Source organism: Psittacula echo, assembly GCF_963264785.1.
Source record: "Psittacula echo genome assembly, chromosome: 11".
NCBI lineage: Eukaryota > Metazoa > Chordata > Aves > Psittaciformes > Psittacidae > Psittacula > Psittacula echo.
The window spans coordinates 2,500,548-2,525,428 of NC_137746.1; the positions used below are offsets into that span (position 1 = coordinate 2,500,548).

Consider the following 24,881-nt stretch of genomic DNA (forward strand, 5'->3'; position numbering starts at 1 on the left):
CAGCCCAACTATTCTGTGATTCTCAAGTGTCAGTCCTTTTTATCTTTAAAGCCCCTCTAAATCTCCTTGCCTGAGTCTGCCCTAGCCCTAAAATTTATTCTATATGTTTCTTTTCCTACATTCAGTTTCCAGCACCTTTTACCATGATCTAATCACTTTAATGTTTAATCATAGAATCATATAATCCTTATCTTTACCTTTTAACCTTTTCAGTTTTCTTTTTAAAGCAATTTCTTGGTCTCTCTCAGGGTTTGTTGGTTGGTTTTTGTTTTAATTAAAAAACCCTTCGACTCTGACTTAGCACAGAGATGGAGATGCCCCATGCTTCAAGTATGGGTTAAGCTCCCAAATTCACATACAATAAATATTAACCTGATTTGCAGAGAAGTAAGGTGGACACTGAGTCCAGACTGCCATCAAACCAGGACAAGCATGTGTCAGATGCAAACAGCACACACAAATAGGTAAAAAGGAAAGACAAACACCCCCTGGCATACTGAGTGTCCTGGGTCCCTGTGTCTCTTCCCACATCCTTTACTTTTATTCTCCATCCTACTCTATTTCCTCTGCTTTCATTCCTCATCACAACCGCTCAGGCAAAGCATCAAAGGAAGCTTCATTATCACCTCTCAGCTTTCCTGAGATCACTGCAGTGACGGTTTACCAGTGCCAGGCTTTGAGCTGGCTCAGCAGATGCCATCCACCCTAAAGAACAGTGAGAGCTGCATCCCATTTCTCTGCCCTCAAACATAGCAAGCTGCAACTCCAGATGCTTTAAACTGAGACTGTCTCATGCTACCATTGTCTTCTTCCATGCCACAGAGTTTTAGGCCATGCTTTACTATTTTCAATGTGCAAACAGTTCCCTAAACCCCTTTCTTAATCACCTATCACACCCTTTACATTCATGTACCAAACAGTGCTTGATGATGGCATAATCCTCCAGTAAGACAAACAGGCTGCACACTGCATTAACCATGCGGCTTGGTGACTGCGGTTCAACCAGAACACCCAAAGTTACAAGGGGGAAAGGCATTAGGAAGAAGAATACTGACTTTTCACTGGTGGTGTTAAGATGTTCATACTGCTGCTGAAATACCCTTTAATTCCTTTGTTCACCAGCTGATACATACTATGAGGCTGTTTGGTTTTATGGCAGATATTACGGCCATGCCCGTCAGGACTGGCAACCGGAGAAGATTTACAGACTGGTCCTTGAGATGAAACAGATCACAGAGACCCAATAAAACTGCTCACAGGGCCCCAGTCATGACCACTGTAAAAACCAAACTTTACACAATTTCATATTAAAAACAAAAGGCCACATTGCAGCTGCTCCTGCATCCCCCAGATAGCCATTGCCTCAAATTGGAGCTATAAAAACACAAGGAATGCTGGACAGGGATCACTTTAGAAAACACCACTTTTCCTACTAGCTAGGAGCAGGCTGTCTCAAGTTCACATCCTCACATAAATCAATGGAATTTCCATAATTTATCCCAAAGATTGATGCAGCCTGTTTATAAGGAGTTAAGCTGTCAATCACGTTTAAAGAGGATTCAGCCTGAAAAGCCAGGTAAGATTGATTCCTCCCCAAAAGACTCCGAGGAGGGAGCTGAAAAAGCAAGCATGGGAATAGTAACGAATCCCTTTGGTATTCAGAGCGCTGAAGTGTTCAGTGTAGTGAGAACTGTTCCAGCCCTACAGAGAGCAAACACGTATCTCCACTGTATAAAGCGTTTCTCTCTCTTTATAAGGCTTGAATCTCCCAATGTATTTACACTGGACACCAAAACGATCATTATAGGGCAGACGTACAAGGTGAAGACCCCAGCTTGCCCCCCAGAGGCATTAATTTCATGCCTCCCATGAGCTCCGAATCCACCTCCCTGCCACCAAAGCAGCCTGTCAGCAGTGCTGCAAAGTGAAATCAGCAAATATTAATTGCCAGCTGGGAAATCTGCCATTAGCTCACACTCAAGATCTTTTTCCAGCTGGAAAGATGGAGTGTGATAAATGGAGCAGATTTCTTTGCAGTCTGGGAGCCAGCCGACAAAGCGGGTTTGCCTGTTTAGCAAGCACTAAATGAGCAAAATACCCAACGCCTTCTCAAGAGATGGTTTTGAAATGCTATTCACTGGAACAAATGATTTTTGGAAGTACCAGCACCAAACTAATACATGGACAACAAATAAAGTAGAGGAAATAAAACACCATCAGCTGAGGCTGAATTCATACCTGCTCAGCATCACTGCAGTGATTTATCACAAGTTATTAGCCTGCTTGGGGTTCTTCCCCCCACTAAGTTTGTAATTTATGTACATTTAAGCATAGAAAATGTTCTGTCAACATACAGATGATTATCATTTCCCTTAATCAGAAAGAAACTTTCTGAAACTGGAGGAAAGGTAAATGAGAAGTTGAAAATGAAAGATGCCATTTAAGACCCTGAAATCCTAAGGTTATGGGATGATGTGGGTTGCAAGAAGTCTTGGAATTTAAACCTTTAGCACAGGGTCAGACCAGGTTGCTTAGAGCTGTTCCCAGCCAGGTCCTGAAGGCCCCCAGAGAGGGATGTGCCACTTGGGGAGCCTGTCCCACCACTCGAACACCCTCCTAGGAAAACATTCCCCTACATCCAATCAGATCCTCTCATTTCAGCTTTCCCCCTTGTTTCTCATCCTCCTCCCATACAGAGCAAGGCTCCAACCTCTATGCTATACATGCCTAAATATCATAAAAGAACAAGTTATTCTCACTCTTCCGATGTGCATACACACTTGCACACGTATGTGGTATGTACACATACAACCCAGCACATAGCAAGCACATTCAAAGTTCATGGTGTGAAATACTGTTCTGAGCAACAGTGAAAGGCTCCAACCCAGCAGCATGACTGTGTGCATAATGAAGAGAAGAAAGGCAGGTGGTCTTCTACAGGGATTTCCTTCCATATTCTGTACCAAATCCATACAAAAGAATCTGATGAATATGTTAAATGACCAAAACAATCCTTTCCCAAACCACACAAAATTAAACAGAGCTTTGCTGTGCTTTGTTATCAGTTTACTGAGGACAGACCTGGGTCAGTCAAAGTGGAATTGGAGTATTTGATCTCTGTCATACTTTAAGGCCATCCAGTTTGTCTCTGATAACTGGGTAAACTGGCAGAGCACACAGATGCAATCTGTGGCATCCCTCAGCTCTACTCAGGGACTTCAGCTTTAATTGAACAAGTCAGCCGGGACCAAAACCCACAAAGCAGCCCACTCATCAGCCTGACTGTACTCACATAATTAAACTATCTCCTGGATAGAAAACAAACAGAAAGCGTGTGCCTACGGAGAGATGTACAACCTCATATCCAGCACGTTTAAGGTTGCTCTCTGAAGTCTTACCCTTTACGCTGCATTCATAAAATTGATATAAACCTGTAGCTTAATTGCTTACTACAAATCTTCTATTCAAAAGAAAACACCATCATTCTGTGATTACAAATAGAAGGCTAAAGTACAAAGACATGAAAAGATACACAGCAGGAACTACATGGCAAAAACAAGGGTTGAAGACAAATACTCCTATGGAGTCCCACTCTGTGGGATTATTCCCCCCTTAAGGTAAACTTTGCTGTTCTATATTTTACCTCTGCAGACAGCGGTGTGAAGCACTTTTTATTTATTCATGCAGGAAGACAAGTGAGTTTGTTTCTTCCCTTCCATAAAGCTGTTATTCTGCTGAAAAGCAGATTTAAGCAGTGCTCCATGGCAAGAGTTTAAGGGTTACTTTAAACTGGGACACAAGACTACTACTTTCTGATATCATTTCATGGCGTGTTCAGGAAAGTATTCAAGCGTGACATTGTATCATTAGGTATAATACAGCCACTGCAGAGGCACTGATTACTGCAATGAGAACTCATTTTCTTTAACGCTCTATGTGATAAGCAATGAATAAAAACCCAGGCCAGAAGCATCGTTGTAAGAAAGTGGGATACGTACAGGAATGAAAGAACTGAGGACACTTTCTGGGAGTCGGGGGAAGAAACTCCCTCTTCCCCTTGACCTGCTCGTGTGCTGTCCCTCCAAATACACCTTTAGGTGACCCCTTCCATGACTAGCTTCATACAAGGCCTATTGATCCTAGATCTAATTAACCACTTCAATTTAGAGTGTGCTGTGACAAACTAACCCAGCTCAACCAGAGTTCACCAAGTCTCCATCCTCCGGCCAGCTCCTCTGTCCCACCCACAGCCAGACCTCCAGAATAAATGAGACAACAGTAATGCTTTTCTATCTCCAAGAGCATCACAAGGATATATTAATAAGACTCCTTGAGTGGGCTCCTGTTTCTTGAACAGGCTCTTCTAGCATCATGTTAGTAAATGAGAACCTGTGATGAATAGCTAGCTCTGTACACAGCCAAGCTCCTCAGGGGCTCAAATGCCCAGTGAGCTAGAGATAAAGGAATTATTTTCATATTTGATCACATAAAAGTCACTGGATATATTTGCAACAACCTACTCCCATCTTACTGTGAGTATATGGAGTCTCATTTGACAGTGAGTTTGAGATATACTCTAGTGAGGCCTTTACAAGACCTCTCATTAGAAATAAAACCATTTATGACTTCCTCCACTCCCTGGCGTTTCATCACACACTCCCGGCTAGTGCAGCCCCACTTGACTTGTGACAGGATGGTACACAGCATACAAAATATCGGTGGAAAAGACACAGGACTCCATCCCTTTCGTGGTTTGGTGCAATAATGACAATGAAATTTGCTACTGAACCAGTAAAACAGCTGAAGATGTATACAGCCTACGGGTAACCAGAACTGTGCCGGTGGTACACTCCCATTTCATCTACACAGCTTCTTTCCTTTGCCCATGTCATTTGCCTAAGCAGGGTTTTGTTTCTCATTGTTGCAACAAACTTTCTGTAATACCATATACTTTTTCTTAACATCTTTTGTCTTGTTCAAAGCCTTAACAAACGAACAGGATTGTACAGAAGTTATTACACCGGCAGCTGAAGGCACTGAGCAGCACGACGACAGCGCATACAAGGCATACAGTGACGTTAATTATTTACCAGTTCCCAGTTTGATTACATTTTGGGTGGTGATGACACTAAGGAGCTTAATAGCTGCATAAAACATTGTGTTATGTTCTACAGCGTCCCAGAGTAAATCATCCTTGAAGAATTTCTCTTTTAGAAATAACAGCAACCATTCAGCCATTTATCAGGATTACGGTAGGATGAGCGATGGAAGTCCTACAGAAGTATTTATGTATAATGATCCCCTACCTTTGAAGAAACAATCCTTGCTGTGGATAATGTAGATTTTCTTCCTCTGTAGGCAGGAGGCTCGATGCAGTTGGCAATGATTCTCATAAAATTTGCCATCAGATCCACACACGGGCATGTAGCTGGACTTGCAATCCTCCACACATCTGCACTCGGGCTGGTTGGTGTCCTTGTTCACCACACACTTACTGCCCCGGCCACAGTACTTCTTCTCACACGATGCGTGCAGGCCATCCTCCCCGTACAGCACTGGGAAGAGCAGAAAAGGTCAGCGTGAGCAACGTTTGCCTAATAGAATCCTAAACCGGTTTGTGTTGGAAGGGACCTTAAAGCTCATCCAGTTCCAACCCCCTGCCACGGGCAGGGACACCTTCCACTGGAGCAGGCTCCTGCAAGCCCCATCCAACCTGGCCTTGAACACTGCCAGGGATGGGGCAGCCAGTTTATCATGTATTCATTATCAGAAAATAAACCCTTTATTTGGTACATTTCAATAATCAATTTCAGACCACACTTCTCCATTGTAGCAGCACAACCAGCACAGGAGCAGGAGATACAATACAAGGCTTCCAAGGTAAAAAGCTCAGCCCTTGGAGTAGCAGCAGTTTGAAGAGCGTGCTCTTCATCTGTGCTCCCAGACCTCACCCATCACAACATTAAGCCACGAGCTGAAAATGTTTTACTGAGACGTGATGGACGTGCGGCCACTTGTTCTTTTAGCCCTTTGTGAAACTAGACCCTAAAATAAAAGCCAGCGAGAGCGCTTCAGTGCCCAAACTTCAGCCATGAGTTACATTCAGAAAGCAATTCTGAAAACCTATGCTCCTCCAGCCACAGAACTCACAAGCAGCTTCAATTTTTGGCAGCAAAGTGCCTTAAGTGCCACCACTTCAGCTTCTTGCATCCATGTCCGCATTCACAGTCTAACTTCCACCCTGTAAGTCAGAAGCTGAGCATTCCCAATGCTAAAATTCACACAGGTTTCAATGAAAGCTCAGACAATTGCTGAGGGCTTTTGATATAATAACCCCCAGGAAAGACTGTCACTGAAGTCAAGGGGCTATTACAGGAAGATGCTTCTCACTGTAAAAGCAGCTATCAGTATCCTTACACTCTGAATAATGACATATAATGAAAAAACAACTTTCTACTGCTTTTAAGAACTCATTGGATATTATGTTCTGAACATTACTGTACTTCTGCTGTGCGATGCTATTAAGAGGCTAAGGAAGCTGCCCTTGTGCTATAACATTTTCTGCTTCTGAAGTTTCCTTGCTTAAAAGCTTGCAACAGAACATTGCTATAATCCATACAGGACAGGGCACTGCCAAACAAGCCACTCCTCAGAGCAATAATTAGCATTATACTCAATGAAAAGAGTTGCAGGAAATTAGATTATTCTATGCTAATTGGAGTACACAAAGTTGGGAATTACAAAGGGATGCTGCAAGAGGCATAATTAAAGCAGGAATAAACACTCTGTCATGCACAACCTGTCGCCAGCCTTGCAGAGCCTTCCAACAGCCTCTGGCTGTTCCCATGCCAGTGATGCAGGCTGGACCAGCAAATCCCTGTTGTCCACATTTACCACATGCAGGTTTGGCTCTTGCCAAGGCTTTAGTGCTTCCTGGCTTCCAGAGGAAGCTCAAGTGGATGCACTCCTGCAGATGTGCTACAGCATTCAATGGGACAACTCCTGCAGCAACTGCAGCACCACAACATCCTCCAAAATGCACCCAGGGCTCTTCCCTTCAAAGACGTTTCAAGCAGCAGAACAGTTCAGCTTAGGAGAGCAGGTTGGATCTCACTTAAAGACCCCCAGTCACGTGTAGTGGAGATGTGAGGAGCATCAGCACCAGCGACTGCAATCTGTCGATCCTTTCTTATCGTGCTAAATTCCTTGCTAACATCGACACAGCCCCTGCCTGCCCAGCATTTTGTGTCAATATGACATGTCCCCGTGTTGAAGCTACGTCTCCTCTACTAGTGATCCAGAGGTTAAAGCCTGTACACAAAGACAAGCAGAAGCTTCTACAAAAGCCCATTTTTCTCTGCCCCTGTTAAGCCTTTGTTTTTATCACTGTAAATCTGAATGGGGAGAAAGTCTGGTATTGGAGGATTAACTATTTGACTCAATAACTCATTAAAATTCCTCCCACTTGGCAAGCTAAGAAATATTGACTTTTGCTGACTTGTAATAAACTAGAAGGTCAAAGCACCTCTGAGCTGTGCAAAAAGCAGGCCCTGGAAGGAGGATCTGACTGTTCTTTACTTCCTCCACTAATTGTTCCAGAACTTCTGGATAATTTCCTCAGGAATGCAAATTCTGTGACCTCAAGGAGATCTCACTGCCAAGGCCATCCGCATTCATGGGGTCTGCTCTAGATCCAAGCAGCATGAAGGTCTGGGCTTGAGGAAGCCCTAGTCAAGCATCCTTCTCCTCTCATGGCAGGACCTACATCTGTACAGGCATATCCATTGCAATGTGCCTCAAATTACATGTTTTGGAGGCTGCTGTTGATGCTAAAGATGTTGATTCAGGAGTTATTATTGTCTATATCAATGTATTTCAGTCACAACTACAGCAAACCCTTTTCTTCTGCTGTCTTGATGACTAAAACTTGATCTCTCAGATCTAGCACCCATTGAGGACTGCACCACACATCTTGCTGAGGGTTACTTCTGCCTCCTCATTCACAGTGGGCTGCTCTGATTCAATGCATCAGGTCACATCTGGGCAGGCCACAGCTGCACCCTGCCCCAACAGCTACTGCAGGCACCGGCAGCAGCAAAAACCCTCTTGAAGCCTCAAGTCTTTTTTGGTGTTTTGATTTTTAATGTAAACTTAGCATTACTGAAGACAAATGCTGTTCCTGTGCAATGCAAATCCCACATTTGTTCATGATACACCAAAGGTTTGGTTAAGCACCAGCCTATAAGAAAAGACAAAATACTTCCCTACATCCACCCTGGTTACTATGGAGAAACCACAGAAAGCCTGTCTATGTTTATGCCTCATTCATTTTGTTCACAGTTTGGTTTCTTCTATGTTCCCAGATGCATAATTCCTGTTTAAACACACCTAAGGTGGGTAAGGGGTTAGGAAGGATAACCTGCAAACAGCTAGAAAGGAAACATTTGTGTATTCGGGAATCCTGATGTGCTTCTACTAGTCCAAGCCTTCTGAAATTCACGTGTTTGTGAGCAAAATGTTAACATGGGATGTCTTTGCCAGAATCTGATAATGTTGATGGCAGCTCTAATTCAATTACTATTTGCATAATCCTTTGAAGAATTAAAGCTCCCCACAAGCACACTCGGCTGTACAGACAGACCCTCTGTCTAGGAAGAGCAGTAAGGGGATGCGGAACAGCATGAAGCCAGTGGAAACAGAGAGGAAGGGAGGTACTGGACTGTAAAAGCACTTTTGTCTTTGATAATTCATCCAAAGCAGCACCACGGAAAAGGATCTTCCTCCATTGCATTGAGATCCCTTCCCGAGGTGATCCCATGGGCAGCACCTGAGCTGGGAAGAACAATGGGTGTGTGTAGCTCAGCAGCATGCCACTGCCATTCTTTGTCACATTATGAAAAGTGACTGAATTCCCCACTCCTACAAGGATTATTAAAAACAGAAAGAGGAAAGGTAACCAAGTGAAACTCCCAACTAACTGCTCACAGTATTTATGAGCCCCAATGCACTGCGTGCGAAAAGGCACGACTTCTTTGATTTATTAGTCACAAAGTCATTTACTCAGGTTAAAAATGGATCATCTTGCAAAAACAAGCCACTTTTCAACACTAATTAAGTTTATCCAACATGGCTGAAGTCGGAGTTGCTATACTGCGTTAAAGCCAGAAGGATGGAGAGAGGAAATCCATTCACATACATCCACGAAAACACTCCACTTCTCACACTGGTTTTTGCCTGCCCCTGAGAAATTCAGAATTACAGTGGAAAAATGACAACAGCTTGGTGCAGGCAGTAAAATAACTGAGTCCAGGAATTTCATAAGGCTTATTAAAGGGAAAATTAAGATGTTATTGACACATTGGAGAAGTGTCCTCTGGCTACGCATTAATTCGCAAAGACAGAGACCTCATCTACCTTTTACATGCCACTAAATAGGTTACAGACCAGACTTTTTTCTTTACTCCCAAACACAACCCTATTCCTTACTCCAGCAAAACTGTCAAAGCATTCAAGAGCAGGCACTGACTTGAAGTAAAATCAACCAGACCCACCACACCCATGAGCAAAGCCAAAAACCAAACAGCTCTATCGCATCGCTACTCATAGAAACTTGCTTCTACACTGCAGAAAAGTTAAATTACTACATTTATACATAAAAAGCCACTTTGCCTTCGAATAACAGTGAGCTCCTGCAGGCAGCTGGACATCCAGCTTCATTGCTGAAGGGAAAAGCTTAGGTATTACATCAGAACTAGAGCCAAAACTGGAATCTTTAATTATAGGGCACTGGAGACTAGTAGAACTGCAACTGGAAAGTTCTATGCCAAGTTTTTCAAAGGCAATGTTGCACCTTGCAGATGTTGTCCCAAAATGAAATCAAACCCTCTATAACATGATAAAAATATTCAGTCTCTAAACTTAGCTTGTTATGTCCATGAGGTAAAGCAGCGAGGTAACAGTCACGAGCTATTCATCCAGCATCTTGACACCAGTCTTTCAGCGTTTTTCCTTTCCTACATTAAATAATCTCCTGTGGTCTAAATGTTGCACCTGTAAGCACTATTTACTGCTGAAAAACATATATTGACAGTACATATAAATATATATATACACACAATGCACACACAGGTGTATGTGTTTAAGTAAGCATCTTATAGCATGACAGAGAGGGATGCAGCAGCTTTAGAAGAGGAAGACAGCAAATCAGTTACTTTTACTCATTCAGATGCCCTACACGAAACAAAACACCGGGTGATGTGGAAAGCCTCCTCAAAACAAAAAGGAGGAAACTTTTCCTGACAGCCACATTATTTCAGGAGGACTCTTGCAGAGTTTAGAAAACAAAGCAGTCACCAAAAGGAAAGGAAAATCTCCTCCGGAAAGGAGTATTGCGATAGTTACACCGATGACACCAGCACCAAGGGAACTGCTTAATCAGGGTCTGCAGTTTAACATCAAAGACAAACAAATTGGAATTGCTCACCCAACGTTCAGTAAGAGCGTGCAGTGACTCTGCCAATAACACCAAGGAAGCACTCAATATTATAGGAGAATTTTCTGTATCAATTTCTGTGTCTGAAAACGGGCATTAATGCGACTTTCTCTACGTCAGGACTGTGAAACCCATTAGAGGCCATACCATGAAAAGACATTTGAAAATTTCCAGTAACCACACTAGCCCTAGTGTAATTAGCCTAATTTTTGCCCTGTTTAAAATCCATTTAACCATCATGAGATCAAAAGCTTCTTTAAGTATTATTTTTGGACAGTACTGTGGTGTGTGGAGGTACTAACATGAAAAAAGAGGCAGAAAAGTACAAACCAAAACATCCAAACTATGCAAAGCATGTAGACTACTGTGAAAGAAATACCAATATATGAGACCATATCTATTTAGATCCTTGCCATGAAACTTTACCATGCACAATTTCCTTGATTGCTCTCTTGTTGGAAGAGCTGCTAAAGGGGCAATTCACAAAATTGCACTTTATTAAATGCTTACCTAAAGTTATCTATGATAGCTGCTGCATATTGAAGGCAATTTGACTGCATTACTCCTGTGCAGCAAATATAGACATGGACCTAAACCTGCTGGACGGCTGTGCAGCTCCTGTGGGTACCGCACCTCGCCCTGCATTTGCAAGCTGCCTAGCAGGTCCTATATACATCCAGCCAAGAAAAGGTACCACGTTAGCAGATGACCAGTATACTGTCTGCAGCGGTCAGAAGGACTTAATGCTTCCTTGGGCATCTGTATTTAGTGCTGCAAGCAACCCAGTGAAGCTGCGTTTGTGTATCACAGAATGATTTGAGGGACCTTAAACCTCACTCAGTTCCAACCCCTGCCATGGGGAGGGACACCTTCCACTAGAGCGGGTTGCTCTAAGCCCCGTCCAACCTGTCCTTGAACACTGAACATGCATGTGTGCCCACATATGTTACTTGATCATATATTTAATTATTTCAGTATTGCACAGCCCAAAGAATGCAGAAAGTTTCCAGTATCGGATCTGGAAGGAACACATGACATTAATTCTTCAGCTTCTTTGGTAAAACCCTGCATCAGAAGAATATACTCTTCTGAAGAAGAAGGAAGTGAAAGGCAGTGAAATTCCTATAGGTCACTGCTCAAAATCTGTCTGGTTGCCTTTAATCTCACTCATCAATCTTCTGTCTGCCCCATTCCTTCACTCTTACTCTCTGGACCAGCCTTACTCCTCTGCCTTGTTTTCAGGGGTCTTTTATCCTTTGACCAGCACAGCAAGCCCTAGCATTCTACAGGCTACTATAAAAGACATGAGAAATCAATAGCATGGTGCCATGCATCTTCCTGCTATTCCTTCAATGAGGTTCTTGTGGCAGAGACTACAAGGAGGTTAGAAGCCAATAATGAAATAACAGTAGATGACTTGCCTGTTTTCCCGGTGATTTCTTCAATTACATTACCAGTGAGTTGCTGGAGGCAAGCCGAACCGTCTAGATTCTTCCCTGCTGTCTGCATTACTAACCTTTAAATCTGCCCATGTACATCGCCTTTTGCTCACTCCCCTTTCCCTCCCATCGAGTTTCTCACACCTCCTCTTACCCCTCCAGAACCACAACCTGTTGTGAACCCAGGGACCTCCACACACGATGCTACCCCCAAACCTCCTTGGTACAAGGCAGCAGTCTCTCACTTCCATCTATTTTTCAGCATCTGATTCCAAAACTTTACCAATCTTACCTTCACTTTGACCATTTCTACTTGGAGGAAGATGAAATCCACAAACCAAGTGTACTGGGCCATGCTGCAGTGGCATGGGAACACACATGGCCATTGCTAGGTGTTATTTTAGGTGTTACCATGCTTAAAAGCACATGATGTCTTGCAATATTAGCAATGATTCAAGAATAAAAGATGCCAAGTTTCTATTCTAGGCGTATTCTACAGTCTCACAGAAACGTCTTTTCCTATGTTTTTTTTTAAAACTCATTACTTTGCAATAAGACCACTTACCAGGAAATAATTGTGTTTATTTAACGCATGCCTATTTCCCTCTTAGATATGCACAGCCCAAATGTTATTTCAGATTGGATAGAAAGATGTTTTCTGTTTCCTATTTATTTTCTCATTCAGTGCATCGGTTTATAAGGCTCACTGAGGAAGAAGTACAGACATCAAAAGCGTCAAGTTTGTCTCAAAAAGATAACATTATTCTGATTGTTTTTGCTTGGAAGAGGAACACATAATGACCTTTTATAACTAACATCCATCCAGCTTTCTTATTACATTATTCTTCAATTCAGCTCTCAGTAAAAATATCATCTGACTTGCACCAAGTTGTACAAATGCCACTGCACGAGGCTTCAATGTGATGGATTACAGAGACCTCAGTTCTCAGCATCACAGCGATGCCTGCGTCAGCACTTCCATTAGCATCTCCTTCTCTTTAAGAGGTGCACATCGCACGTTTGACCCTTACAAATGAATTCACATTCTTAAACAACATTTCAAAAGCTATGCTAAAGCACAGCTCACAAATGTAACAGAGGCAGAAACACCAATAATTAAATACCAGGTTTCCAGTAACATCCATATTCCACCAGGTTATTAGTGTTACTTGGAAACACTTAGTGACTTGAAGGAATGGGCTTCATTCTGCTCCACCATCAGAAACATTTAATTGCTCAAATAATAAGGGACAAACACTCAAAACGTGAATATATCTGGGACAAGGCGCGATGGGTTCAAACTTAAACAGGGAAGATTTAGGTTAGATCTAAGGCAGAAGCTCTTCCCTGTGAGGGTGCTGAGGCGCTGGCACAGGGTGCCCAGAGAAGCTGTGGCTGCCCCATCCCTGGCAGTGCTCAAGGCCAGGTTGGACACAGGGGCTTGGAGCAAGCTGCTCCAGTGGAAGGGGTCCCTGCCCTTGGCAGGGGTTGGAGCTGGAGGAGCTTTAAGGTCCTTTCCTGAAAAGGAATCGAGCACAAGTCTGCAAATCCACCTCCAGGAATTACAGATTGGTCCCTTAAGACAATAAATCTGCAGAGCATTTTACTGTCTCTTCTCCTGCCCCTTTCTTGCAACACCTCAGTCATTCACTACTACACATAAAGGAAGGCAGACAGGTGTGTGAAAATTAGGGACTGGATTCATTCTGTGAGTCCACTTCCGAGCACTGATGTTTTTCTGTAAAAGTTGCCATTTACTAGAAATAAATGGCATGGGGAAAAAAAGGTATTAAAGCCATTTAGTTGTAATGGAGTTTCTGTTAGTGCAGATGTTTGTATTTGGGTAGTTTTTACTTCTGGGTGAAGTGTAATGCATGTCTGACTCATGGCTACCTTACTTGATTGAAGAGGCAGGCCCAGCAGCAGGAATAGCAGCACTCCTGCATCACATCTAAATCAGCATAAGCTTCCTGCTTGAAACTGCTCAGGTTTCACAGTGTCTTTTCACTTCTTTTTTCTTCCCCTAAGATATTTCATTTATGTTTTCCTGATTAGATGCCTTAAAGGCTCGTAGATTACAAGCATAGGAGCATTAACATATAACAGAAGTGTGAGACAGAAACCAAAGAGGTCCATTATGGGGAGAATTACAATCATGCAACTACTGAACAAGGATGTATTACATTTGAGTTGGGATACAGAAGAAAGGATGGTTTTATAAATCGATTTTCATGACTGTTTTGGGTGTGAAGGGACCTTAAAGCCCATCCAGTTCCAACCCCCTGCCACGGGCAGAGATACCTTCCACTAGAGAGGTTGCTCCAAGCGAGCCTGAAACATAGCCACAACGCAATCCCAATTGATAACCATTTGCATTCCCCTTTCCCATTCTATGTTATCTTTAACAAAGTTCTTTTCCAAGACTGAGAAATAAGGAGAAACACCGTTTTCTAAGCAATCACATCCAGTTCTTCTGCACCTTATGCTAATTTTGCAGTTGTCCACTGGTTTAGTTTTCTATTTGCTGTCTATCTCAAGGATACTGTTTTATTGCCTGCTTCATCTGGGGCCAACATTAATTCACAAAAACCTTCGCCTCATATAGGAGAAGACCTTGAAGTGTTGGTCTCTGCCAGGAAACGCACCCTAGACCTAAGAGCCTGATGTTAATACCAAGCCTTTTGAGGCTCTGTCTTCATGACACATGTATGTCTCATCCCCCTCCTGAGGATTTTATCAATAAAGGAAACTACCCTGACTATGATTGAAGATTTATCTCTTTCTTAAGACAGTTCGACTAGCAATCTGAATACCGGATTTTAAGATCTCTTCCTATTCCCAAGATAAATACCCCCAGCACACATCCACTCTCCTTTGTCATCCTGCCAAATCACCCAGCCTGCACCAAACAGAAGTATATGAACCAACAAGTCAAGCTCCTAAATTAAACAAAAGACATCTCTCTTATTCCCACTTATCCGCCAGCAGTTACTTCTCCCCATGCTTCTTACACAGGGGAGGACAGAAGAATTAAAGCCATTTTCTACTGCATTACAAACCTCCTGACTCCCTCCGCATTTGCTCTGTGCTGAAGGAAGCAGTTTAACGTGCATTTACCTGATGGGAAGAGTTATAGCCTATTGAAAGGATAACGCAGTAAAATGAAAAACCTACTAAAAGGCCATTTTGAAAGTGAAAAGCCTTTAAACTTCCCAGACTGTTAAAACTGGCTCGGAGGGTATCAGTGTAGAAATGCAGCATTAGCACTGAGACACTGTTAACTGCTTTTGGTTTATCCTGTGGAGCAGGAACATCGCCCGTTTCTCAGGTTGAGACTCACAACGTCAAAAGAAAAATCCAAGAAGTGAAAACAGATGAAAACCAGCCACAAATGAAGGGTCTCTGCAGTGGGTGTGCTGGTTTCAAACATTCACTTAAGCTGAATTTCCTTCATCTGCACAAGTGGGGATCTGCTTCGGGAAATCGCATAGGGGAGCAGAGCCCTGTACAGCAGAAAGCCCTGCAGCCACCCACAACAGGCTTCATCCTTCCTCACAGCATCAATGCTGTCCACAGCCATGCAGCACAGAGTCCACTGAGGACTTCGCAGCCTGCTCTCCTCATTCATTCTCACCAGGAAAGCATGTGAAGAGCTGAATGTGAAAGGACAGATGTAAAATAAGAGTACATGCATTCACTGCCTCCCCTTTGAAGTGCTCTGTACAAGGAATAAAAACAGGCAACTGACAAATATCAACAAAACATTGGTTCCTCTCAAAAACAAAGACACCAAATGAAAACAAGGGGGTCACGGCTCATGGAAGAAGAGGAAAAGCTTGGGATCAAAAGCAGGAGTAAGCCACAATCATCAGTCATCAACATCAGAATATGTTGGGCAAAAGCAGCATTATGGGGCTTTCTGTTAAGAAAGGGAATGGACACAGAGTTTCTGTGTAGGGCATGTTTCATGTTAGGCTGATCCACACGGATACAGCACAACTACACAAGGAGTACAAGATGTGCAGAGACACCCACAAGGATGCTCCAAGCCCCTGTGTCCAACCTGGCCTTGAACACTGCCAGGGATGGGGCAGCCACAGCTTCTCTGGGCACCCTGTGCCAGCGCCTCAGCACCCTCACAGGGAAGAGCTTCTGCCTAAGAGCTCATCTCAGTCTCCCCTCTGGCAGGTTCAAGCCATTCCCCTTGGCCTGTCCCCACAGGCCCTTGTCCAAAGCCCCTCTCCAGGTTTCCTGCAGCCCCTTTAGGCACTGCTACTACTCCAAAACCAGAGCCTACAGCGTGCAAAGGAAACAAACGGGCTGTGAAAGGGATGACTGAACAGCCTGGGCAAAAACATCTGCTCTAGACATAAAGACTGCATTCATTCACCCCCAGCCCTCTCCCCAAACCGCACCATGGCTCAGACAGCGCTGGCTGCACCCGCTGCTGCTGACAGTCCCCAGCCATGGGCAGACAACGCTGCCTTCTTCACACCTTCCTCTTCCCCCCTCGTGTCAGATCAACTGCGGCACGAAACGGCTTCAACCCCTTCATAATGGGAGAACATGCCCAGCAGGCAAAATCCAGCTGGTATTTTGTGCTCACGGTAAATAGGATTACTGGCAGCAGTGAAAAGTGAAGTCCTCTGCTCAACAACACACTGGGGATGGCAGCTGCTTTCCAGCCTTGGACTGCAAATACCATCTTGCCAAAGCTTTCTGTACTAATGGGGCCTATTTTCTCTATAGGAAAGGAAAAGGCAGGAGAGAATTCAATTTTTATGCTTCCGAGCCTCCTATTGAAGCGCCTGTGCTCAACTGCTTCCGCTCCCATTAACACCCAGCATGGGGAGATTCAAACAACCTCATGGCTGCAACAAGCTGGGGTTGTCCAACAGATAGAGCAAATGTCTAAACTCCAAGTTTTTCTGTTATTTGAAGACTTTCTGCATTAAATGTAGCACAGATTTGACTTAAAACCCAGTGCTTCTCCATAGAAATACCTGTCTCCAGCTGAAGTACAAACCAGAGCTGCAAACTATTCCCATTCTAATCCTTACCAAGGCCAACAGGAGCTGCTCTTGCAGAGCAGGTCTCCGCAGAGACCCCTGAGGGTGATTTACTGACTCCAACACCACTTGCAGGCACTAAATGGCTGCCTCCAGGTTACTCAGGTGGAAGAACACGCACAGCGCCCATTTCAGGAGAGGGAGGAAAAGGTCTGAAGCTGTCAGTGAAGAGAAATCCCTCAGGTCTCACCATGAACTGAGTGAATGACCAGTGGTAAGGAGGGGAGAAAAAGGGAAAATGAGAAGAAAGCAAATTGGCCTGAGTGCGTGATCCCGAACCAAACCACGGTTTCCCAGAAGTTCTCATTTAAAGCTGTAACTGACTCAACAGCGCCCGCTGAAGTGGATAAAACACATGAAAAATTCAAAGTTACAACATCTCTTCCCCTATAAACGCCTCTCTGTTAGAAACCGGGCTCAGATTCCAAGGAACAGGGTCTAGAGGCAAGGAGAAACACTATTTTTCGTGGGTTTAAATGGGAAACCCCAAAGCATATCCCTGGTCAGCAATGACAGGGTGACCACCCGAACAGGGACTCAGCATTCCCAAGCCAGCACAAGCACAGGGCCACCCCTGCCAGAGCTACCAGGCTGAAAAGGCTGTTTTGAGACTTTCTCCCCCTGGGCTTGTTTCGCACATTTGTGCTGGCAATTTCAATTGATTTTATACTGAAATATTGCTGTGGGATGAGACACTATCATAGAATCATAGAACAGTTAGGGTTGGAAAGGACCTTAAGATCATCCAGTTCCAACCCCCCTGCCATGGGCAGGGACACCCCACACTAAACCATGGCACCCAAGGCCTCATCCAACCTGGCCTTGAACACGGCCAAGGACGGAGCATTCACAACCTCCCTGGGCAACCCATTCCAGTGCCTCACCACCCTCTCAGTAAAGAATTTCTTCCTTAGATCCAATCTAAACTTCCCCTGTTTCAGTTTGAACCCGTTACCCCTTGTCCTGTCACTACAGTCCCTGATGAAGAGTCCATCCCCAGCATCCTTGTAGGCCCCCTTCAGATACTGGAAGGCTGCTCTGAGGTCTCCACGCAGCCTTCTCTTCTCCAGAAGAGAAGTGAGGTGCAGATGTAGTTAACACAATTAGCAGCAAATACATAGTTATTAAAAGGAGGGGTGAGAGGATGAAAAAACACCCATAATTCAATAGTCTTGCTTAAAGCAAATATTGCATTTGGAAGGGAAAAGCAAGGATCTTGTTTGTTCCCTTCTTGTGCATCTTTCCCAGCACAACTATTCCATGCACTCAAACTAAGTAATAAATGCCTGATTGTCTCTAAAGACATAAACTGGGATACAGCAAAGCAAGCTGCTAACACCAAGCTTTGTACTGCACAGTCCAAAGGGAGTCCACGGCAGGGACAAGGCAGAATGCATTAAATCTCAATTAGATCACAGTACACAACAAAGCACAGAACATTATCATCATATTTACTCACGCAAGGATTAAGTGGCTTCCTTTGGAGATGTCTACGCTTGCAAAGTGTCTTGGGGACCGAGTGGCTCTTTGTGGTGAAGAGCAGGCACCACTCTGTACTTTTTTTAATGAGCTGCACTCATTAAATGCATATCATAAGTATTAAATGCATCTCTCATGTATAAAACGCATCTTACATGTGTGTATGTGACAGGCTTCAGTATTTTGGAAGTGCTTCCAGAGTATTTTTAGCTCATATATCTTATTGGTGACTGACTGGATATGCTTCAATGCCAGAAGAGCAGTGTAGAAAGAAAAGTAAGGAAAAAAAGGAAGAAAACATAAAACAAAGTAAAGCTTTGATGGCATACTTGAGAAAAGCATTACTCTAATAAGGTGATGTTCCAGCCATTTCTAAAGCAATGATTTAGGCAGTGTTATGAAGTCATTATTTGCAAATGTGTTTGTTATACAATGCTTAGTATTAATAAACCCTCGTAATTATACATTCAAACAATTTACCCTTGGTATTACAAACACATCCAGGCTGACGGCCAGGCATGCAGTGATTCCTGCTGGCTTCTGCAGGCCAGTCCTGATGCTGCCACATCCTGATGCTGCTACAGATGCTACAGCAGCATCTCCTGCAGCAGGACCTGCAGGAGGATTTATATGGCCACGTAAAAGAAGTTTCCATCCCATCTCTGAGCCAAACTAAAGTTCACTTCCATAAGCTTCACAGCCCTGAAAAACTTTTGCTATCAAATGCTGTGGTTTTCCCCTTGTCACAACACCTGAATGCACTCATCCAGCCTATGGCAGGGGTTGGAACTAGATGATCTTTAAGAGCCCTTCCAATCCAAACCATTCTATGATTCTATGAGCCAGCCATTTCCATAGCTCAAACCTCTGCTGTCTTCATTGCAAGCACAATTGAAGCCTAAGCCTCCCACCACAGGGCATTTCAAGTGCTACCAGCAAGGACAGGACTCCATCCAGTGCAAACAGTTTGCACTTTACTCCTAAAGATCAAGTTAATGAAGTGCAAAACTTCAAGGCTGTTTGATTAAAGAGCCAATGCTTGTAAAAATTAATATACTAGTGAGCAAAGCCTTCTTCATATTTAACCATGAAGAAAAGAGTCATAAAATGTATGGAGACTCCAAATGCAACAACAGGAGTGCAGACGCACTGTTTGTCAGTGTCTGCAGCTGTTTATAACATAAATTATATACATTTACAAATACTGGCTGTTAGTACACTTTAACACACACATTATTCAATAAATGCGGAGGAAATTATCTTAAAATGGCAGTGCCTTAACTTGCTTCTGCAAAAGCACTTTGATATCCACACACTGCATGAATGTTTTTTACAATGCCCTTTAAAAGGTTCCCCTTTCAGGGGATCAGTACAATCACAGCTACACCAGCCCCTTCGCCACAGTCCCCATCAGCTCTGCACCAGTCAAACCTGTTCCCTTCCCGCACAAGACCATTCACTCAACTCAGTGTATGGCTTGATGAATGCGCTCCACCACCACACATCTGGGCTTGAAAACTTCAAAGCAAGCCCATCATAATATTTTCATTCAAGACACGAGTTATTATTCCTCCCACAATAAAGCCTGGAAGACAGGCTCTCATCTCCACAATGGAGGGCTCTCTCGAAAGGGGACACCATGCTGGCTCTCAAAAACCCATCTGGGACATGAAGTTCACAAGTACAAACCCTTCCAGCCTCAGCGGTGGCTGGGTTTTCTTTGCACAAACCTGGCATCAAAGCACCCACCCTGCCCTGAAATAGCTCCGAGTTCAGTTGTTGTAACTCCCTTAATGGTTAGGATACAAGCTAGATGGTCCCAGCCCAAATCGCATTATGCATCCCCTGACTGCACACACTGAGATTATGACTGCTCAGTGCACTCAGCACACACACAGTCACAAGGGAACACTAAAAGCAAATTCTGGCCCTGTCCATCATCCATAATTCAAGAGAAATCAAGGTTAAAAAAAGTGCACGAGCCATTGACATAATTTATATGCTGCAAGTGGGAGAGTTGGCAGTCTCTCGCATCATAAACTTTAAATAACGGTAGTTTAACACCAGATGTACCCGCAGCTGTCCTCAGTGTAATACCATTAGCTCCATTATGGCACGGAGCAAAGCCTCCCTAGCTCGGTACCCACAACCTTGCCCCACAACCAGCGGCTTGCTTAACAGTGGATTTCACCAGGAGCCATCAGTCCAACCCAAACTACTACATGCTAACAGCATGAAGAAAAAGAAAACCAACAAAAACACACACCTTGAGGAGTTTTCTAATGGAATTCTGGTTGCGAAAGTGCTACCTTTAAAATAAAAGGAGGAAAGAAAGGGAAAGAAAAAGGTATTAGCATCTCTTCTGGAAATACAGTCAGTCTTCCAGCAATGGCACAAAGTTTTGGAGATGCAGTTGTGAATCTTGATCGATAGTGTGCCATTTACCTTTCATGCATTAACCTACATATACTTCCTTCCTGTTGTAAACTAACAAAAAATACTCTTCTTCCCACTAACTTTACACAAGGGATTATCAAATTAATTCAGTGTGTGCACGCCGAGGGGTGTTAATTGATCGTTCAACCTAAACCAGCTTTTAGTCAATAGTCCTCAGTGAAACAAGAGAAACCAGAACAGTGACTCCTTCCTCCCACCATCCCCAGGTTCATCCATAGCATTTATTTTCAATGGAAAGCCTAACTTCCCAGTAATGACGGATCTCATGAACCCAAGATCAAGGTGAGGCACTGGGAATGGGGCTGCCAAAAGTCCTACCTGTACATTAGATTTTTCAACTGATTCATTCTCCATCTCCTCTGTTCCTCTTTAGAGGCATCCTAGGAATAACTGCAGAGGCCAAATATAACTAATACCCAAATGCAGAATTAAACGTGGTGAATGCACAACCCAGGAAGCCCAAGCCAAGCCAACAGCCTGGCTCCTGCTTTTCAGCCACATTCTTTTCAACACAGGAATCTTGCAGAAATAACACGACAACATGAAGACAGAGATCCCCAAAGCAAAAAGGGTTAATGAAAATCACCATCATCCTCTTGGTTTCACATCACCCTGCAAGTATTAAGACGCCATCACACTTGTTACCAGTATAAGCACCTTTTTTCTGCCGTTAATGCCTTAATACCAGATTTTCAGGGGTTTTATTTGCTTCCTTCGTGTTGTGCTCAGCTGGCAAGCATAGCTAAGCTGTGTTGAAAAAGAAGTCAGCACTGGCACAGAGCTTCAATCTTTAGTCAGAATGTCCTTTTCTACACCCCATGTGCAGATTCAGCACATCCACAGTGCAAAGATGACGAGATACTTCCCAATTTATTCTTGAAACCCAAAACTTGGTGAGCACATCACAACACGAAAAGGTGTTTTTCCCTCCGTCTGATTCAGCCAACAAGCTTCAGCAGCAAAGTAGAGCAGGTACAATGGGAAGCGCTAACATTGACATAGCTGCTCCCTTCTCTCTTTCAGAGCAGAATATGGAGGTTAAAGCAGACAGCTGAAACCTCAGAAATCAGTCACCTAAAAAAACACCCCAAAGAGACCTAAATCTCTCCTTTCTTTGATCCCCCAGCAGCACCAGCACTGTTTCATTTCAGTACTTCCAGGGAGATGGGGCTCCATCCGAGATGTGCTGAGCGATGCACCGTATTATCAGAGGGAACAAGGTCCCCCTGAGTTATGAGGCTTTTCTCCCTTTTCTCTAGGTCATGATCTAATACTCTTATCTGAGCTTGCAGAGCACATCATCCAGACAAACCGCTCGTGTACCCAGGAGCACGTTTGGAGGTAGGAAATAAAGGGTGCAAGTTTGAAATACAGCAGCGAGCATCCCTTTTAATGCAGCCACAGGAACTGCCAGCGCAAAGCGCTTCACATGGGATTTACAGCATGCATTTTTCTACTACATGAGGTGGGGAGAGGAATCTGCAACGGCAGCAGGACATAATTTAGGTTTATTTATGATTTATCTCCTTTCTTCCAGTAGCTGCAGAAGAATTTAAATTAGGCATTTTGGTGCTTCTCTCACCACATGAGCCTCCATGCACCCATGAAGTTCAGGGAAAGCTCTGGACTACGTTACCTACCCCCTGACTAACAAAACACAATAGATGGCATCCCTGCTGCCACCTTATATTGATGTAGTGCTAAAATTAGTGAAACATCTGGATCCAGCAAACATTTCGAGCAAATTAATGAGTGACTTGGTAAGATCTCTCTCCCCGAGTTAAGTATCCTGCAGCTGAGTAATGATAACACAGAGGAGGGGGGGAAATACACCAAAATCCCATACTCCAACCAGAGCAACCACACACAGGACTTCTGCATCTCCTTTCTGCACCAAAGGGCATCTCTGCATGAAGCTTTAGGGGGGTTGGAACTTGATGATCTTAAGGTCCTTTCCAACCCTAACTATTCTACAATTCTATTCCATGATACTATTCCTTAACCTTTTCTCTGCTGAAGAAGTTCAGCTTTTCCCAAGTCATACCACAGCCGTGTGTACGAGTAGAGCAATACAACAATAAACCTAAGCAAAACTATGCATTAGGGAAGCTTTACATCAGTGTAAGCAATAGGGTCAGAAGGGTATGTGCTGCACAGGGCTGATACTGCTGCAATGATCCCTGTGAGCTATTAGAAAGCTATGGATGGTAAAGAGTTACCCAAAATCACATTCAGGAGAGAACAAAGCATCCCTGCTGCAGCAGCACTTCACTGACCTAGGGGGAAAGAAGTCCTGCACCACAGATCAGAATCACTCCTTGAAGTACTTGGATTGCACTTGGATGCTCCCAGCACTGGGCTCTGCCTCACTTCACCTCACTGGTGAGAGCAGGGGAGCACAGCCCCGGGCACACTGCTGCTCCTCCAGCAGCACCATGGACCCATCACCCAACAGGAACCTGCCTGAGGCTTACTTTGTTTTGCAGTTATAGCAGGAGCAAGAATGATGCCTTCCAGCACACACAGTCCACTTCTAATTCATTCTGCCACCAAAAGAGACTCAGCATTCGGTCTGTCCCCTGAACACTTCATGGAGGAGATCCAGAACCCCCACTCACACCACACACCCAGCAGGGTCCCTTAGACCCACTCTGCAGACTAAACCCATCACAGACAGCGCATTACTACTTGGCAAGCATTGCCCAAACTCACCCAACTCAGCCTGAAAGCTCAGCAGAGCCATCTCACTATTCATGTCTCTCCAAAGAGCAGACCAGGTAGAGTCCTCAATATGGGAAGCAATCCCTGCCACTGGCTCATGCCAGGCACCAACCATATGAATTGTCTGGCTAATCCTACTCAAACACTCACCTCTGTCTGGTGCATTGCCTCCTGCTTCTTACTCCTAAACCACTTTCCCAACTCTATATGACTACACAGAGGAACAGCAAGGCATCAGCTTCAGGAAGCCTGTATTTATCAGGGCAGAAGGTGCTCCACACCCCTTCCCCAGTCAGCACCCTCAGATGCAATGCGTTAGCAAGACTCAGCCTTGCTCCTGCTTCAACCACACCTGAGCCTCATTGCATTCACACAATGATCCATGTCCCCCAGGGGTCAATGAGTAGAGGCAGGTTACACAGAAGAAATGGATTTCTTACTCCAAATGAAGCACAAAAAATGAAACTTTGAAAGTATCAAATTTACAGGTTTTAAATCCAAAACATTTTAGGGACAAAGCGATTCTACCTTTGAGATCCTTCCCACTAACACAGGCTGCCTGCAGAACCACCCAGTGAAGGTTTCCCTTCTTGGTCCTCGCAATGACTTTTACATTTAAAACATCTGGGGGTCACAGACCTTCAGTGCTGCTTCTCAGGTGTGGTTACACTGCCCCAGCACAGCCCCTACCCATCAGCATGGAGCCTTGGTGTCCCAGCTGAGCAGAGCAGAGGCAGCATCAGCTGTGCCATTAACAGGGACCGTGCTCCAAACCCTCCATTCCATCCAGCCCAGGTCTGGACCATTCGCTCCTCCAGCATGGTAACAATAGTCTTGTGAAAGGTTAAAATATAAGGTGCTTGCTTTGGAGCTAGGCAGCCTCCATTGACTTCTGAGGCTGACACTTCAAGACACAAAGGGTGAGACTGCTTTAATTGCTCAGTTCATTGCGACTCTGCAGGTAACACCAATGTTTACTCCCTCCTACTAATTTAAATGACCCCTGGTTTCAATCCCAAACCAGCAAACCCAGGGCCCCTTTCACTAGTGTGCATGATGCAGCGTCTGACAAAGCACCCACCTCCACAGACAACTAAAAGGCCATTCAGAAATACGTTTTAGATTATACGGAGCATTGCAAGCACATAGTTTATGTAATGCTGTGATATCCTGGTATCACGTAGAAGACTCGGATACATCTTCTGATCTGCTGAGAAGCCACAC

At 44.1% G+C, this 24,881-nt stretch overlaps 1 protein-coding gene across 1 annotated transcript in view; it reads right to left on the reverse strand.

Annotated features, from left to right (window-relative positions):
* Positions 1-24,881, reverse strand: part of FSTL4 (follistatin like 4) — a gene marked incomplete at its 5' end in the record, with an annotated part of 197,202 nt that overhangs the window by 130,450 nt on the left and 41,871 nt on the right. Inside the window, one exon of the mRNA XM_080627306.1 lies at positions 5,307-5,555. Within this exon, the coding sequence (XP_080483432.1) occupies positions 5,307-5,555 (249 nt within the window). The remainder of the gene's footprint in view (positions 1-5,306; positions 5,556-24,881) is intronic.